At 43.2% G+C, this 19,518-nt stretch overlaps 1 protein-coding gene across 1 annotated transcript in view; it reads right to left on the bottom strand.

The window, feature by feature from the left end:
* The window catches only part of CEP112 (centrosomal protein 112), a 462,158-nt gene that overhangs the window by 366,385 nt on the left and 76,255 nt on the right, over window positions 1-19,518 (bottom strand). The window contains exons 11-13 of the mRNA XM_045299484.1: window positions 19,166-19,265; window positions 15,667-15,785; window positions 12,465-12,608 (exon numbers count right to left, since the gene is read on the bottom strand). Coding sequence (XP_045155419.1) covers window positions 12,465-12,608; window positions 15,667-15,785; window positions 19,166-19,265 — 363 coding nt within the window. The remainder of the gene's footprint in view (window positions 1-12,464; window positions 12,609-15,666; window positions 15,786-19,165; window positions 19,266-19,518) is intronic.

Genomic DNA, 19,518 nt, shown 5'->3' with positions numbered 1-19,518 from the left:
GCTGGAAACACAGGGAATCCAGGACAGATAAACCCCTCAGGACTAATAATGAGAGTAGCGATACCAGGAGGGCACGGGGAAGGTGGGGGGAGAAAGGGGGAACCGATCACAATGATCTACATATAATCCCCTCCCAGGGAGATGGACAACAGAAAAAGCGGTGAAGGGAGACATCAGTCAGTGTAAAACATGAAAAATAATAATTTATAAATTATCAAGGAATCATGAGGGGGAGAGGGAAAAAGTGAACTGAAACCAAGGGCTCAAGTAGAAAGAAAATGTTTTGAAAATGATGATGGCAACATATGTACAAATGTGCTTAACACAATGGATGGATGTATGGATTGTGATAAGAGCTGTATGAGCCCTCAATAAAATGATTTAAAAAAAGAAGAAAAAGTTGTGAAATTGATGGTGATGGCTAGTATACAATTATGCTTGATCTAATTGAATTATGAATTGTTACAATATCTGTAAGAGTTCCCAATAAAATGATTTAAAAAAATAAAAATACAAAAGCCCAGACCTGGTCAAAAAAAGAAAATCAATTGATGTCACACAAGGAGCCTCCCACAATTTCCTTTTTTCCTAATGAATCTGGATCAGAGGGTGGGGAGGGCACTGATATGATTCTGCTGTGAGTGATCGGTAACTGATTTCATTGTTAGTGCCTTTCAGTTGGTAATAAAATGAGTCATCTCAGAAGCAGGAAGTGGGAATCTCACTACTAGCAAAAGAGAAGAGCCAAGAGTCAAGAGTATCTTTTGGATCCCAAGATCCTGGCCATTGAACCTCTTTGATCTAGGGCAGTTCTGACACCATAGGAGCAGCAGCGGCAGCAGAACCAACAGGCGTGGCAATGGACTTCCCAGCCCAGAATAAGTGCAAAGCTGAGTGCTCTGGGGCAGGAGGCTTCCTTGTGAAGTGGGGTGCCTCCAGCTACTTACTCATGGGAGCTGGGCTTACTGATCCATGGGGCTGGAGCTACAGGCCTTCAGGTTGAGGTTTATAGCTGAGCAGCATGACCTTTGGGTATTTGTTGGCAGCTCTGAAAAAGCTTTTTAACATTGGAGCAGGCCAGCTGCCTAAACAAGAGGCTGAGGGCCAGAGAGAGGCCTGCTTGTGGGCATGGCAGAGAAGAAACTGGCCTGGCTGAACTGTGTCTTGGGCATTCCTCACCCAGATTGTAACCTTTAACTTCCCTAACCCCACGATCGTGAGTATTGTCTGTGAGTTCTGTGTGGCTGTTGCTTTATCGAGCACAGCAGAAAAGTAGAGTGCGGGGTAAGCAGAGGACCATGGGAGGAATCACAGGTGTCAGAATAAGGCTAAGAAGGATGTCTGCACCATGTCTTGTAGGAACCAGGTCACATGATGCCATGTCATTTCCTTTTACTTACAACCACATCAACAGAGCAAAGGAAAACCCATTCCATCAATCATCTCAACTGCTGTAGAAAAGGCATTTTACAAACTATCCAAACCCTTTAGTGATAAAAACAAAAACCAAACAATACTATCTCTCTATTTAGAAATTTAAAAAAAAAGAGCATTGCTCACCTCATTTATCAGGCGAGAATTGTCCTAATGTGGATTATAGGAGATTCAAATACTAACATCCTCATGAACACAAATGCAAAAATCTGTAATGAAAAATTGTTTTACAGTATACCACCGGTGAAACATACAACTTTCCTCTAGTTCAGTGGTTCTCAACCTGTGGGTCGCAACCCCTTTGGGGGTGGAACAACTCTTTCACAGGGTTCGCCTGATTCATAACAGTAGCAAAATGACAGTGATGAAGTAGCAAGAAAAATAGTTTTATGGTTGAGGGACACCACAACATGAGGAACTGTATTAAAGTGTCACCGCGGGACTAGGAAGGTGGAGAGCCACTGCTCCAGCTCTTTAATGCTTCCCCACACCCCCTGCATCATGACCCCCAATTCTACCTTACAAATCTCACTAGACCAGAGCATGTATACTGGTAGAGATAAGAGCTAGAAACAGGGAACCCAGGATAGAAAAACCCCTGGGGACCAATAATGAGAATAGGGTTACCAGGAGGGGGAGGGGGGGGTGAGAAAGGGGGAACAGATCACAAGGATCTACATATAACCTCTTCCTAGAGGGATAAACAATAGAAGAGTGGGTGAAGGGAGACAGCGGTCAGTGTAAGACATAGGGGAAAATTTTTATAAATTATCAAGGGTTCATGAGGGAGGGAGGGTGGGGAAGGGGAAAATGAGCTGATACCAAGGGCTCAAGCAGAAAGAAAATGTCTTGAAAATGATGATGGCAACATATGTAAAAATGTGCTTGACAGTGGATGGATGGATGGATTGTGATAAATGATTTAAAGCATTGTTCTAGTGCTAAGAGAATTAATGTGCCCACGGTGCCCATTTAGCACTCAGAGAGCCAGGTCAGCCTCCAGAAGTGCATGAAGGAGAGACCAGTAAAAGGAGGCGGCCAGGGGGAAGGGCACCTGGTTATAGCTGAAGGCCAGTCTGCTCCCCCCGGAGCCACTCACTTTGTGTGTGGACCAATGGCAATGGCTGCAGCCCATACCTGAGGAAGGCATGGCCTAGCCTGCATGGGAAAGAAAGGTGCCTCAGAAACAGACTAACCTCCACGGAGGATCTGTCAGACATAATTGCTTCTCAGCCTGGTATGTTTGCTCAGTAAATGCTTCCATGATTTTGTAGCAATACTCTTTGACTTCCAGTCATATAAAACACATAGCCAAGAGGATATAGTCATTGATATCAATGATTGAATACATTTAAGAAACGAGGGACAAGAGACAAATATCTCATTAAAAAATCCCAAATAGTTGGTGTGGATGCTTCAGGCTCAAGGATGAAGAGCAGAGTGGAAAGGGTCGGAGAGTGCCTTTACAATGCAGACACTCAACCAACAGGACCTCAGCCAGGTGATCAAGGTCACCATCAACAGTGATAAGTCATGTTGACTGTATGTACCCTGGTTACAGGATTAAAATGGTATTCTATACCATTGTGATATTCTTCTCAAAATCCATAACCCAAATCTAATTATGAGAAAAGTATCAGATGACTTCTAGTCCTGAGACATCCTACGAGTTGCCTGACCAGCAATCGTCAACACTGCCAATGACAGGGAAAGCAAGGACAGTCAGAGCAAAGGCCACAGCCCAGAGCAACCGAAGGAAGGGTAGCAACGTAGACTCCTGACGAGGATCCTGGCGTTGGGTAAAACTCAGGAAGCATGAATGAATAGTGGACTTTAGTTAACGACCACGCATCAAGGTTGGTATATTCGTTGTGACAAATGGGCCACAGTAATCTAAGGCATTAAATGACAAATTGGATGAAGGCTGTATGGGAAATCTCTGCTATCTTCTCATTTTTCTGAAAATCTAATAAAACTTCTGAAATAAAAAGAAAATACCGTCTAATTTGTTCAAATGATTATTTTCTTCAAAATGATGAACTGATGATTTTTGAATTTCTCTTTTCATTTGTAAGGAGGCTGTGGTGCAAGGGATGCTGCTGGAGGCTCAAAAACAACAAACTCACTGCCGTCAAGTCGGTTACAGCTCATGGTGATCCTATTCGGGCCGAGCTTATCTGCCCCGTGAGTTTCCCACCCTGTAACGCTTCACATACAGGAGAAAGCCTCCCCTTTCAAATAAAAAAGGAGCTCAAATAGTTAACAAAGCGTCCAAGAGGTCTAAGGTCTTAATGCTCATTGAGGGAGGGATTCCTCACTTGGATATCACCTTATACATGGAGCTGAGAGGTTCAGACAAATTGAATAGGGGAAAAAACCAGGTCTTTCTGTTTAAGGAGCTCTGGTGGCCCAGGGGTGAAAGCACTCAGTGGCTAACCCAGAAGTCAGTGATTTGAGCCCACCAGGTCCTCTGCGGAAAAACACGTGTGGCAGTCCGCTTATATAAAGCTACAGGCTTGAAAGCCCTGTGGGTCATTCTAATCTGGCCAATACGTTTACTATGAGTTGGAATCGCCCGAAAGGCAGAGGGTTTGGGTTGGTGATGCCACGGTTAAGCACTTCACTCCTCACCAAAAAGTTAGTGATTCAAAGCCACCAATGGCCCCACAAAAGAAAAGGAACCTGTATGGGGTAGTTCTCCCTCTTCTATAGGGCCTACATGTTGGAGTCAACTCTTTAAACACAACAATTAACAACTGAATGTTAGCATTTATCTTAAGTTATGATCAGTTAGCAAACAAGGCACCATTAGCAATTCTGGCAACAAGAAGAAATCACAGATACAAGGAGGCTTCAAAATTTTTCCCAAGAACTTTTTGAAGCTTCTTTATATTTTAGAGTGCATTATAATGTTGAATAAAAACTAAACTGGCTGCCATCAAGCCAAATGTTTATTAGGCCCACTGCTAAGTCTTGATATTTATCACATAAATAACAAAGCATTTATAGGCTGTACCACAATTTTTAGTTTATTGATATCATAATATCATAACAGCTAAAAATAATTCCTTTTCCTGTAATCAGATATAGTTAATTAAATTAAAGATGTAATTCTGAGATGTATATGCACATCACCAACTTGCCAAAGAAGTCCACATACTAAAAGAACAAAAATCAAAACACACAAAAACTAAGAAATCCAGTAATATAGCCCAGAATGTAGCAACAATGAAACATACAACTTTCCTCTAGTTCCTAAATGCTTCTTCCCCCCACCTTCCCACTATCATGATCCCAATTCTACCTTACAAATCTGGCTAGACCAAAGGATGTACACTGGTACAGATAGGAACTGGAAACACAGGGAATCCAGGGTGGATGATCCCTTCAGGACCAGTGGTGTGAGTGGCAATACTGGAAGGGTGGAGGGAGGGGAGGGTGGAAAGGGGGAACCGATTACAAGGATCTACATATAACCTCCTCACTTGGGGATGGACAACAGAAACGTGGGTTAAGGGAGACATTGGACAGTGCAAGATATGACAAAATAATAATTTATAAATTATCAAAGCTTCATGAGGCAGAAGGGAGCGGGAAGGGAGGGGGTAAAAATGAGGAGCTGTTGCCAGGGGCTTAGGTGGAGAGCAAATGTTTTGAGAATGATGAGGGCAATGAACGTACAAATGTGCTTTACACATTTGTATGTATGGATTGTGATAAGAGTTGTATGAGCCCCTAATGGATGTATGTATGGATTGTGATAAGAGTTGTATGAGCCCCTAATAAAATGATTTGGAAAAAAAAAAAAGAGTATAGTCTAGTCTCACTGCTACCAAATCAATTCTGACTCATAGCGACCCTATAGGGCATGGTAGAACTGGCCCTGTGGGTTTGAGACTAAACCTTTACAGGAGTACAAAGCTTCCTCTTGTTGATATGAATATAGTCCTAACATTTTACAGCTTTCATCTCTCCGTGCATCTAATCATTCTGCTATATTATCCATATTGATAAGCTCTAATGTTTCTTTTAGCTCTGTCTGTCAGTTGGCCCTACTGTGGTGGTTTGTGTGTTACTGGAGGTGTGTTGGTGTGATGTTGGAGGCTGTGCCACTGGTATTTAGATACCAGTAGGGTCACCCACAATGGGAAGCATCCTCTGGCCGTTCTTCTTCCATCTGTATGCTGAGCACAGAATCTGAGAAGTTTAACTCTATGGAGAACTTGGATTCGGGGCTGGAAGAAGACTCCTTGACAACATGCGATGAGACAACTTTGCTCGCTGAACGTGAAGAGGACCTGGCGCACTTCCTGGTAAAGATCCAAGACTGCAACCTTCAGGAAAGATTACACCTCAACATAAGGAAACAGAAAGCCTCCCAAGGGGAACAATAAACCCCATGACGATATACCTGGAGACTACTGAAATTGTCCAAGACTTACTCTTACAATCATTCATGAAAGCAGCAGGCAACAAGTCAAATGCTTTATTACACTAGACCAATGTAAAGGGATCTCTTGATGTAAAAAGCAAATATGTCATTTGGAGGACTCAGGTGCGCCGGATCCGCATCGGGGCATTTTTTATCACTTCCCATGCACGTGGAGCCTGGGCAGTGAACAGGAAGACTGAAGAAGAATCGGTGCCTTTGCCTTTTGGCGTCGGTGAAGAACACTGGGTGTGTACACTATGCACAGCCAGAGAACAAAGGAACCCGTTGTGAAATCAGTACAGCTAAACTATCCCTTAGAAGTGGATGTTGACATTCAGTTTGGGCATGTTATCAGGAGGCACCAGTCTCTGGAGAAGTACATCACGCTTGGCATAGTACAGGGTCAGCAAAAAGGGCAGACAACAGAAAAGTGGGTGAAGGGAGACGTCGGACAGTTTAAGATATGACAAAATAATAATCTGTAAATTATCAAGGGTCCATGAGGGAAGGGGGAGCGGGGAGGGAGGGGGAAAATGAGGAGCGGATGGCAGGGGCTTAGGTGGAGAGCAAATGTTTTGAGAACGGTGAGGGCAATGCATGTACAAATGTGCGTTACACAATTGATGTATGCATGGATTGTGATAAGAGGTGTATGAGCCCCTAATAAAATGACTAACCCCCACCCCCCTTAATGCAACTGATTGACAGGGTAGCTGCCACCACGGGCGCTCACAGAACAAACAAGGCTGTGAGGGCACAGGACTGGGCAGTGTTCTGTCCTGCCGTGCGTGTGGACAGCACCTAACAACAGTATTTCTCTTAAGACCCATCCCGTCCATGTTTTCACTTATGAAGAAAATCCCGGCCCATATCAGAAGAGGAGCGGAATCATCTATGCACCTGTCTGCTCACAGTAATGGCACAAAAGCAAAACAAGACCCCACAAAACAGGGCACCGCCTGAAAGAACAGAGGGAGAAACTAATGCTTGGTGATAGTCCCAGCTTTCATCCTAAGTCAGGCCTTGAACTCTGCCTCATGTAATTATTAAATCAGGAGCTGCTCAACAAGATCTGTCTACTTCTGATGGTTCTGAAACTCAATCCTGCTGACAGACTCTGTCCATTCCCCTCTATATTTAAGATTACCTGTGGCAAGGTCTGAATGCTAATTTTTAAATGCAACTTTCATTAAGAATAGAACCATGCTTGACTGAGAGTTACCTTTGGGCTCCAACCTATCACCCCTTTCTTGGCATCAAAAATCTACAAAAATGAAAAATTTCATTATGGAAGATTTTTTTAATCTTAATAAAATACTTTGTTTAGTAAGCATATTAAGTTATTGGGATAATTCACACATTTACTTTCATGAAAATGTGAAGGATTGAGATGCTGAAAATATTTTTCAGATCTGAATTTGGTTCCTGTCCATTGCTTTTAATAACATTCTGTGAATTATCTGGATAATAAAATTTTCAGTTTACTCCTTAAGCCCGATCCACCTCTAGCCTTCTGAGTGCACTTGGTTCCCACCTCCCAGACAAAATACAAATGACCAAGCCACGAACTGTCTTCCCTGGCCTTGGTGGATAATCTCGCAGTCTCCCTGCTTCCATCCTGAGCCCTCTAAATTGGTGTTCTCTAGTAATATTTTGTAGGTTTCAAATGTGACATTTTCATGTTTTCAATGCACTAAGAACAAGAGGAGGACCCCAAATAGGCGGCTCCCTGCCTCCATGAACAACTCCCACCAGTGCAATGAGATGGGCAGTCAGATCTCCTGAGGGTTAACGAGAGGCTGGCCTGTTACCAATGGCAGGCAGGCCAGTATGCACTCAGCAGTGGCAGTGGCAGTGAGCTCTCCGAGGTTCTCCACCTTGAGAATTGCCCTCCCCACTCTAATTGAACAAACATGCTTTGACCCACACACAGACGAATCTGCTGGCTTTTCTACTATACACAATGGGACAAGTGATCAACTCAAGGAACATGAGCTCATAGCCTCTCATAACGGGACACCTGAAGAAAACTGCTATGAAACAAAGCCATCAGTAAATGCTTGTGCATACAAATAACATTAAAGTAGACACCAAACTCAACCCACGGCCATTGAGTCAATTCCAACTCATCAAGCCCCTATAGGACAGAGCAGAACTGCCCCCATGGAGTTTCCAAGGCTGTCATCTTTGCCAAAACAGACAGCCACGTCTTTATTCCCTAGCATGGCTGGTGTGCTTGAACCATGAACTTTGTGGTTAGCACCAAGTGCCTTAACCACTGCACTACCAGGTCTCCTCCTGTGAGATATACCAGACACCCACTGCCACTGAGTCAGTTCTGACCTGCCGTGACCCTAAATAGGTTATCCAAGATGAAATCTTTCCGAGAGCAGACAGCCTTTCCTTCTCCTGCAGAGTGGCTGGTGGGTTTGAACGGCAGCCCCTACTGTCAGCAGTCCAAAGCCTAACGCACAGCACAGCCATGACACCTTTCTGTATCACAAGCTGCTGTTCAGTGCCTTCACGTTGGTTCCGACTGGACCCAACACAAAAAATGAAAACCATGCCCACCAGTCCTGTGCCATCCTCAAAACTGCTCATAAGTTTGAGCCCATCGATGCAGCCACTGTGCAAATTCATCTTGTAGAGTAGAGGGTCTTCCTCTTTTTCTCTGCCCTGCTACTTCACCAAGCGTGATGCCCTTCTTCCAGGACTGGTCTTTCCTGACAACATAGAGGAAACGCGTGAAATGAAATCTAAGCCCATAAAGAGCATTCTTCTAAGACATATCTGCCTGTTCTTTTGGCAGTCCAAAGTATTTTCAATATTCTTTGTAGCAGCAGAATTCAAATACATTATTTATTCTTTGTTCTTCCTTCTTTAATGTCCAACTTTCACCGGCAGATGAGGCAACTGAAAGTACCATGGCCTGGATAAGGCCCACCTTAGTTCACAAAGTGAAGTCCCTGAATTTCAACACTTTAAAGAGGTCTTGTGCAGCAGATTTACCCAAAGCAAAGCGTCCTCTGATCTCTTGACTGCTGCCTCCATGAACATTGATTGTGGATCCAATCAAGACAAAATCCTTGACAACTTACATCTTTTCTCCGCTATGGGTCCAGTTATGAGGATTTTGGTCTTCCTTACATTGAATTGTAATCCATACTGAAGGCTCCAATCCTTGATCTTCATCAGCAGTGTTTCAAGTCCTCCTCATTTTCAGCAAAGTTATGTTATCTGTGTATCCCAGGTCACCAATAAGCCTTCCTCCAATCCTGACACCACATTAATCTTCATATAATCCAGCTTCTGTGATTATGTGTTGCATACAGATTGAGTATGCTGAGAAGATGGAACTCTGACACATATCTTTCCAGATTTTACACCTTGCAATAGCCCTTGTTCTGTTCTCACAACTGCTTCCTGATCCACATACAGATTCCAGACTCTGTAGCTCTGAGATTCTCATTGTTCCCTCTATACTATACAGCATACGATAATTTGTAATATAGAAATATATAGCATTCTGAAGCAGAGTTATTACAGTGGATGAACCAAGAACTTGAAATAAATATAAAAATATACTTAAGATAATATTGGCAATGTAAAAAAATAATCTTTTTAAAGAAAAAATGCTACGTATGAAAAAATAACCATTAAAATAAGAAAATAATAAGAGATTGACAAAAAAATAAATAAAAGGGGGGGGTATTGTTTATATCTCCACAGGAGAGGGAGAGAGAGGCCAGACTTCAACCCAATGCACCGATGTGAATACAACATACCGGCATGTACCAGGGAACCAATAGAGAGGTCTGCAGGGCCGGCCCCAATCCTGATTATGTGGACACCCTCACCCCTCAGAAGAATGCACTTCAGAGGACAGCACTGGGGCTACAGCTTGGGGAGAGGGACACATCAGATTAGAGCACATGGGAGAAATGCAAAGGGATGGAGAGGGAGGAGAGGACATCCTGGCCCACCAAGCCTTGAGGACGATGTTCCTGCTCAGAGCAGACAACACACAGGGAGGACCGTAGGGCCGGCCCCACCATGGGACACAGCATCCTTCACTGAACCATGACACTGGGGTGGGGGGTGGGGGGGGCGGAGCACTGGTGACATAGTGCAGGAATACTGCATGGTCTGGCCCCATCACGCTGGGGCGAGGCACTGAGGGCATGCAGCAGAGCAGCAGGGGGAGCAGAGTGATGAAACCCCCAGGGAATACCAAAAATAGACTTGGGAGACAGAATGTGGTACCCTATCAGACTTGACTGGAAAATACTCATAAAGGCCAACAAACAGACCTTGAACTATTTATAGGCTTTTCCATTTTTGTCAGTGGCTTTCTTTTTGTTATTGTCATTTTGTTCTTGCTTTTTGCTGTTGTTATTGTTTTGTTGGTTTTGGCTTCCTTCCTTTGTTGTTTTACTTGGTTTCCTGGTTTTTGCACTTATTAATGTATCTGCACGTCTATCTAGATAAGGTAGGCAGGATAAATAATTCAGAGATGAAAAGAACAGGACCAATAGTTCCAGGGGGGATACGGGAGAAGGGGAGGTATGAGAAAGGAAGGGGGGAGTGTACCAACCCAGGGACACAGGAACAACAAGGGAACTAAAATCAATAGAAGGAAGGTCGTAGGATGCCTAGTATGGCTCAATCAAGGGCAATGTAGCAGTGAGGAATTACTAAACCCAAATGAAGGCAGACCATGATGGTGGGACAAGAAGAAAGTAAAAGGAAATAGAGGAAAGAACCAGGAGGCAAAGGACATTTATAGAGTTCTAAATACAGGCATGTACATATGTAAATATATTTATATATAACGATAGGGAAATAGATCTATGTACTCATCTATATTAAGATTGCAGATGGACATTGGGCCTCAACTCAACTACTCCCTTAACAGAAGGACACTTTAACAATCCGGCACTCTGTGATGCTCACCTTCCCAACACAATCACTGAAGACAAAATGGATGCATAAGCAAATGTGGTGAAGAAAGCTGATGGTGCCCAGCTATCAAAAGATACAGCATTTGGGGTCTTAAAGTCTTGAAGAAAAACAAGCGGCCAGCTAGCTGAGAAGCAACAAAGCCCACATGGAAGAAGCACACCAGCCTGTGTGATCATGTGGTATCAATGGGATCAGGGATCAGGCTTCTAAGACCCAGAATAAAACCATACCCAAAGAATGGGGGAGTGGGGAGGACATGGAGTGAAGACCGAATACCCATCTGTAGACAATTGGACATCCCCTCACAGAGAGGTCACAGGGAAGAGATGAGCCAGTCAGGGTGCAATATAGCACCGATGAAACACACAACTTTCCTCCAGCTCTTTGGTGCTTCCTTCACCCCACTATCATGACCTCAATTCTACCTTACAAATTGTGTTAGGCAAGAGCATGAACACTGCTAGAGATAAGAGCCCGAAACACAGGGAATCGGGGATAGATAAAGCCCTCAGGGCCAACAAGGAGAGTAGAGATACCAGGAGGATTAGGGGAAGGTGGGGGGAGAAAGGGAGAACTGATCACAAGGATCAAACTAGAGCCCCCTCCCAGGGGAACAAATAATGGAAAAGTGGGTGAGGGGCGATGGAGGACGAAAAAAGGTATGGAAAAAATAATCTATAACTTGTCAAGGGTTCATGAGGGAGGGAGGGCTGGGGGGGAGGGGGATGAAATGGGGAGCTGATATCAGGGGCTCAAGTGGGAAGAGAATGCTTTGAAAATGATGATGGTGGCATTATATGCAAATGTGCTTGACACACTGGAGGAATGTATGGATTGTGATAAGAGATGTAAGAGCCCCCAATGAAAGTATTTAAAAAAAAAAAACAACAGGGAAAAAATCTAGTAAAGAATTAATTGGTGCAAAGTAAGATCAAAACGAGATACTGTACTAGGAGGAAAATGTAAGGTGATAGAAAGCATAAAACAAGACTTAAGAGTAGATTGGGTTGATTTTGGCAAATGAGTTTCCAAAAACTAAAGGAAGATGAGAAAACTCAGACTCAAAGGCCTCAAATAATGCAGTGTCTCCAGACATAAATTTAAGAGATATTACAGTGACAATGAACATACATAATACTTGAAAATATTTGCTCATGTTCAAAACAGTCTGTATCCTTTATCCTAAAAAACTATTTTGGACCTTACTATTTGGATTGAACTTTTACGCGTCACTCCGTTGTCTTAGGGCACCAGAAGTAAACATTTTTAGAAAAATAATTGAGTCTTCCATTTTAAAAGTCCAAGAGGAAAAAAGAAATGAAAAACCAAAATGGATAAAGAAAAGACAGAAAGGAGGGAAGAAGAAAAGAAAGTATCTCTGGATTAACAGGCATTAACATGTGACAAAAATGTATGAAGGCCTCTAGGGGTGAAAAAACAGAAAAATACAGAAAGAGCATCACAGAACCCAGGGTCAATCCCCACCCCACCTCCCAAATTACAGGTGAGCAGACCTATATCAAGCAAGGAGGTAGACGTTTTGCCATTCTGTTACACATTTATTTGTATACTGCATACTTCAGGAGACACAGAGCACAGTTTCTAAAACCGGGAAGACAAGAACTCCAAGACTTACCGTGGCCTGTGTTTGCGCCAAGTATTCACCCTCCATCTTATTCAGACGTAAGTTCGTGTCCTCAAGCAATTCTTGAATATTTTCCGTGTGTTTCTTCTGAAGATCAAACTTTTCCTTTTCCATGTCTGCTACTGCCCCATGCAGCTACACGATGAAATACAAAGTGATGTCATCATCACTAGGGAATACGCTATAAAAATATCGTTTCCTCTATTCCTGTGCCTATCTGTATGGCAACCAGAATCCCCAAAGCTCTAAAACTCACAAGGAAACATTCAAAGTAAAGATGTCATTTGAAATACATGCTTAAGGAATGCTTTGTTGTGTGTCTTAACTTTCCTGAATTACAAAATTTAATGGATGAACAAACAGTTGGAAGAAAATAATCTGTCCAGGTGGAAACAGTAATTTCCTCATGTAAACACGGATGCCGCAGCCATATGCGTGTGTGTGTGTGTGTGTGTGTATAATGTTGTTGATTCACAATATCGTTTCAATGTCTATGTCACTCATTCACATGGCATTCTACACGTGAGTAATGCTAACACTTGCATTCACTTCCACCCTAACCCAGCCTCAAAAAGAACAGCCACTTCATACTACACGCTCAGTGGCAACAGAGGGTGCATCTATAAATCCAAGAGTGAATAAGTAGGAAGACAAAGAACAGTACATGTGTCCCCATGTACACACACCTTTATGTATAGGGATGATTATGATTATGCACCGCATAAGTGGATGGACCTTTAAAATATATACCATCTGCAACCTACGATAAAGGATGCAAAGAAGCAGATCTGGGAGGTTGAGAAAAAAGTCAATGGACGATGTCCAAAGGTGAGTGCGCATCAGGCTCCCCGCCGGCATGCCTACATCACTTGTCTAAAAGGAGTGGGATTTTGCTTCCAAGTCATTTTCTGCATCTAACCCAGGCTAGTCAAGCAGTGGGGAGGGAAAGAGCCCAATGTCGTATAATTGACATACTTGATTGCTTAACCATGAACAGGGTAGGGAGTCAAGGGTAGGACACATACAGCATAGACCAGGGGTCCTCAAACTTTTTAAACAGGGGGCCAGTTCACTGTCCCTCAGACCCGTTGGAGGCTCGGACTATAGCTTAAAAAAAAAAAACTATGAACAAATTCCTATATACACTGCACATATCTTATTTTGAAGTAAAAAACAAAACGGGGCAAAAACACCCAGCGGCCCAGATAAATGTCCTCGGCAGGCCGTAGTTTGAGGACCCCTGGCATAGACTCTTTTTTTTTTTTAAATCATTTTATTGGGGGCTCGTACAACTCAACACAATCCATCCATCCATCCATTGTGCATAGACTCTTATTTAATAAGAAGCTATGATAGCGGAACAAGGACGACTCTAAAGCAGGTTTGAGGATAGGTCCGGCCCTCAGGCCGTATAAGGCCCCCAAATCATCAAGACCAGGCAACCTCCCAGGCCTCACAAAGGAGCAGCATTTCCAGTCATCACATTCACACCCACTGCCTTCGAGTCAATTCCGACTTTTCAGTGACCTTATAGGACAGGGTAGAACTGCCCCTCAGGGTCTCTAATACTGTAACTCTTGACAGAGTAGAAAACCTCATCTTTCTCCTGAGGAGTGGCTGGTGGTTTTGAACTGCTGACCTTGTGATTAGTAGTCCAATGCATAGCCACTATGTCACCAGAGCTCCTCGCGTGAGGGGTGAGTTAGTTAAATGTTTGACCAGAATGGCCTGCGAATGGGGTTAGAAATGTCCCAAAGGCCAGTGGCAGGTAAAAAGGCTCCCCACCCGTGTTCCAAGTCCTGTGGGAACAGGAGGCAGAATGGAGGCCAGAAGAGCAGTGGCTGGGAGAAAGGGGTCCACGAATGTTTCTTCCAGTTTCCGGGGACAAGAAGAGTGAGGAGGGCTCAGGAAAAGATGTAGAAAAGGCTCTTCGGTGTTGAACACGTAGCATGTGCCGTTTTAGCTCTTTGTAAGATATGGGGGTAGATTTATATTTTTATCATAGTGCATATTTTAAACTGGTATTATCTCTGGCACTCCAAAGTCAGTTACCTAGCAGACGTGTCCGTCCACTGCACCCACTGCTTAACAGTTGTTGACTGACGTAGGAGAGAGCTTCAAAAGATTTGTGGAAAACAGAACGAAGAGATAATGTCACTTTTCCATGAACTCTCTGAGGCCCCTCACCAGGGTTACTCTGACAGAGACATGAAGGAGCCAACTTGAATTGTGCTGCTGTGGATGCCTGGGGTTGGAGGTCTCCCTCAAGCTCTGAAGACGTGTGCCTGCGGAATGGCTTTGGGAGCCCAAGAGCACACAGTGCTTTCTGGGGAGTATCTTTCCACTGCTTTACAAAGGGCAGTGCCTTGGGGAGGGTTCTATTAGTCACCCCAAGCCGATTAAAAGTCCATGGTGCACACAGGTGCATAATCGCAGTGTGATTGGCGAGATCCAGAAAGTGGGATTAGCCCAACTACGTCTCAAGGAATGGGACAGCCCCTCGGGAACACAGGTTGGAGGGTCCTCAGAAAGCTAAACATACAGCTGCCACATGATCCAGCCATCCATTCCTAGGTATAGAGCCAAAAGGATGGAAGACGTCAACACCAACAAGTACATGCATGTTCACCAATGCTCATTGTACAAAATGGGGTTTTCTTTCTTAAAAACAAACATTGCATTGTACATTGTGTTCAAGTTTACACAACACATTGGGTTCTCATTTAACAACTAACTCTCCTGCGTGTTGTTCCAGGGACGATGGTTACATTTCCCACCGTATGTCAGCAGTCTTCTTATATCCATTCTGGCCGTTCTGTGCCCATTAACCTAGTGTTATGGACCCTATGCACCTTTCCTTCTCCCATCTCTGGTCCAGGGCAGATGTCTGCTGTTCGGTTTCATTTAGATGATTATTAAGAGAAGCAGACTCGTGGGTGATAGTTACTTGTTCCATCCAGTGACACCAGTTATGTTCATCATGTTATACCATCATTACAGCTACCCTAGCCCACGGGATTCCACCGCCAGCCACAGAAATGTAGTACACACTACGCAATAATACATTGTAGGTTATTTTTATTTTATTTTTTCATCCTTCTCTGTATTTTTATAATTTTTCTTTTTTTTTCTTTGAAGAACCTGATAGCTTCCACTTCTTTTTGCTATTATTTCTTGACCTCGCAAGGCTTACCTTTTTTTCCCAGTTGTTATTCAGACTCTCGGCACTTTGCTCACATATCTTTTTTAGCTCGGATATCTGGTTTTCTTTAGTCTCTCTGATGACCTGACAGTCACGTATCAGGGTCTGAACTGTCAAAAATGATGAAAACAAAGTTAAACCAATTCTACATAGACACCACATAAGAGCTTAATTATGCAAATTACAGTCCAAGAAGCTAATAGAGGATTCCTTTTTCCCCAGGTCTTCTCAATTCTCTCTTCTCCAACATCTCTTTTCCTTCCGCATCTCTCCACCCCGCCTCCAGTCATTACTCACTCCCAGACACTCTTCCCTGTGAGCTAGTCTCAAGTTCCATCCCTTTCCATTGCTTGAACAGACCTTGCTACAGTGCAGACACAACTATGCTACTCCCAGGCTTAACATCGTTCTGATCCCTTGAACCCAGTGGTTCTCAACCTGTGGGTCATGACCCCCTTTGCGGGCTAAACGACCCTTTCACAGGGGACACCCAATTCATAGAGTAGCAAAGTGACAGTTATGAAGTAGCAACAACAATAATGTTATGGTTGGGGGTTCACAACATGAGGAGCTGTATTAGAGGGCCACGGCATTGGGAAGACTGAGAAGCACTGCTCTAACCACAAAGTCTGACAAGGACACTAGCTCCTTGGCGTCCAGCTACTCTCTGGTCACAGCTCTTGACACTTCCAAACCTAACAGCTGCAATGTACACACACCGGCCATCGGCTGGCTCCTGAGGACATATTCTTTCACTGCCTGCACCACTACCTACATTGGGCTGCTAACCACAAGGTCAGCTCTTCAGACCAGCCAGCTACTCTGCGGGAGGAAAGTGAGGCTGCCTGCTCGTGTGTGTATGTTTTCAAAATCAACTCAGTGATAGCGGGTCTGGTTTTTGTTGTTGTGTTAAGTCTGATCACCCCTCTGTTGGAATACCACCCCTTCTCTGGACGAAAATGTCTTATTCATTCTTGAAGTCTCAATTCAAGTAGCACATCGTTGATGAACCATTCACCAACTGTATTCTCACATCCACCCCTTTTAGGGAGAGAAAGAAATTATCCTCTTTATCCTCAAAAGCCATCCCTATGCCTGGCCCCCTCCCAAAAAACCCAAACCCATTGCCATCAAGTCACTCCTGAGTCACAGTGACCCTACAGACAGACAGAGTAGAACAGGGCCAGCAGAGTGCTAAGGTTTACACCTTTATGGAGGCAGTCTACCACATCTTTCTACAGCACAGGGGCTGGTGGGCTCCAACCATCAACCTTTCAGTTCACAGCGGAACACATAACCACCATGCCACTCTCTCCAGTACATCTCTCCGTTCAATCACATATTACATTATTTGTTATGAGTGTTTGCTCACCTATTTCCTCTGTAAGATTATGCTCACTGTGGACAAAGGCATTTCAACTTTTTATCTGCAAGGCCACACAGGCAAGTGCTCAAACGGTTGTGTATGAAAGGAATCAATCAAAGAGCTCATCAATTCAATACACTGTTGCTGCTAGATACTTGAAAACCATTTCCACAGTTGGTGTTGCTTAAATGAAATGTGTTTTAAATTACATAAAATATTTCCCTCATCACATTTAAATTTCTATCTTCTCTTCACAAAGTAAGCTGCCCCTGTCACAGTCATGCCATCTGGATAGTTAAGATAAGTTCAGCTGAATGTTTGGCTTGAGTCTAATATTTCCTTAGCTTACCAAATATGCTCTTATTCATGGACTTCGAGATTGCAATTTTCATAAACATTTCCATGGAAATGCCTTTCACTCTTACTCCTCAACCATGCCACGAGGTAGAGAAGCAGGCGGAGAGGATCCCAGTTAATGAAGTCTTAGTCTTTACCACCTATAACCCTTTTAACCACGTGAGGCAAAAATTAAACGAGGACCTGTTCACAATTCAAGAAGCCTTAATAGTCATTATTTTTAAGCCCTTTGCATATTTATTGCCTGGTTCGAATCAGGGTAAAAAATTAAAACCTTGGACCCAATTTGAAACGGGTAATATTTGGAGAAAGAATTAGAAGAAATTTCAAGTTATTTTTATCAACATTTAAAACTGGGTTTAAACATACAAATATTAGTTAACATACATACAACTTCCATCCTAAATTCATAAAGTATTTATGTACTCTGACATAGCCGAGTTTGATGATTTAGAAAGGAGGCATTAAGCATCATTTGGTAACCCCTAAACAAAACTGTCCACTCTCCCGCCCCCTTTATTTGTTGTATTCATATAAAACTCACTGCTCGAACATCTTTAGCTTATCAATTAATTCCACTGTTCTAAATCTAAAATTCAAGGCTAGGCCTAATCTATCTCCAAGTCCCCATCATTTTCTCCCTCATAAAGGATGGGGGATCTTCTGCGACATCCTTCCCACAAATCACTATTATCAACATTTCTACCTCAGTATCTGACACCCTCCTTTCCAGCTACTCAACTCTTACACATCTCTTGAAAGTCTTTTCTCCAAAAAATATTGGCAATACTCTCGATCGTGACTGCCTATGCATTGACATGATCTGACCCCTTGATCACATTCATTTGATCGGTGTTTTCTTTTCTTTCTTAACAAGAGGTGTTTTTTTTTTTTTAATGAAAACAAAAAGGAAAAGAATATTTTCAAAGAGTTTTTTTACATCAATCACAAGGCCAGCAGCTATTGTGTATCGAAGAGCAGGTACTTAATGTAAGGAACATACTACACACAGAGCCTTGACTTACATAGCCTTCCTTGTGGAAGCCAATAAACCTAGTCCCAGGTCTAGTCAACAAGGCAGGAAAGAGCTAAGTAGTGGGAGTAACTGTGGCACACTCTACCAACTCTTTCACCAAACCAACTAGCACAACCACCTCACCACTGCTGCAACACATACATACACATGTGTGCACGCACCCCTACACACAGGCGCATGTGCACCTGTGCACACATGGGAATGCACACAGTTTATCCCCATTCATTCATTTAAAAGTAAGGAAACCTCTATGAACTCATCCATTGATGGAAGCCTACTTAAACACTCCCAAGCTCATGCTATGAAACCCCAGACATGACGTGTTAGTAACAAGAGCCAGTAGATAAAATTAAGATGCTGTGAGGGGAGGGTGGGGGGAGAAGGGGAGAAGCAATCACAAGAATCAACCTAGAACCCCCTCCCAGGGGGACAAATAACGGAAAAGTGGGTGAGGGGTGATGGGAGGATGATGTAAGATATGGAAAAAATAATCTATAACTTACCAAGGGTTCATGAGGGAGAGTGGGGGGGGGGGGGAAGAAATGGGGAACAGATATCAGGGGCTCAAGTGGAAAGAGAATGCTTTGAAAATGATGATGGCTGCATATGTGCAAACATGCTTGACACACTGGAGGAATGTATGGGTTGTTATAAGAGATGTAAAAGCCCCCAATAAAAGTATTAAAAAAAAACCAAGATGCTGTGAACCGGTTGGCATAACCACACATCACCTTTCTTTTCAAGCTTCCTAATGGTCTCCTCAGTTTCATTTTGCTTTGTTTTGTACAGAGTTTTCATTTCTTCAAGTTCATGATTCTTTCTGTCTAAAATCTGCCAATAAATAGAAAAATCGTTTAGTCCGCAGTATTGCTGAAGTGTGAAACACACACCTCTCGTAGCGAGGCACTATCTTTTCTGCACGTTGGTCTTGGCGAACCCCATAAGCGTTTCCCACAAGAGTTGGGGAAAGGTTATTTCCATACACTCTGAAAGTGATTATATGTACTAGAAGGATTGATTATCTGAAAGAAACATTCTCTGCTTTGAATTTTCATGTCTAAATTTTTAAGGAGTCTATAAATAA

The sequence above is a fragment of the Echinops telfairi genome, unplaced genomic scaffold (genome assembly GCF_000313985.2).
Source record: "Echinops telfairi isolate 266 unplaced genomic scaffold, ASM31398v2 ScPeMD7_7458;HRSCAF=8496, whole genome shotgun sequence".
NCBI classification, from domain to species: Eukaryota; Metazoa; Chordata; class Mammalia; order Afrosoricida; family Tenrecidae; genus Echinops; species Echinops telfairi.
Note: the sequence above shows the minus strand (reverse complement) of the source record. Positions and strands in the feature narration are given on the sequence as shown.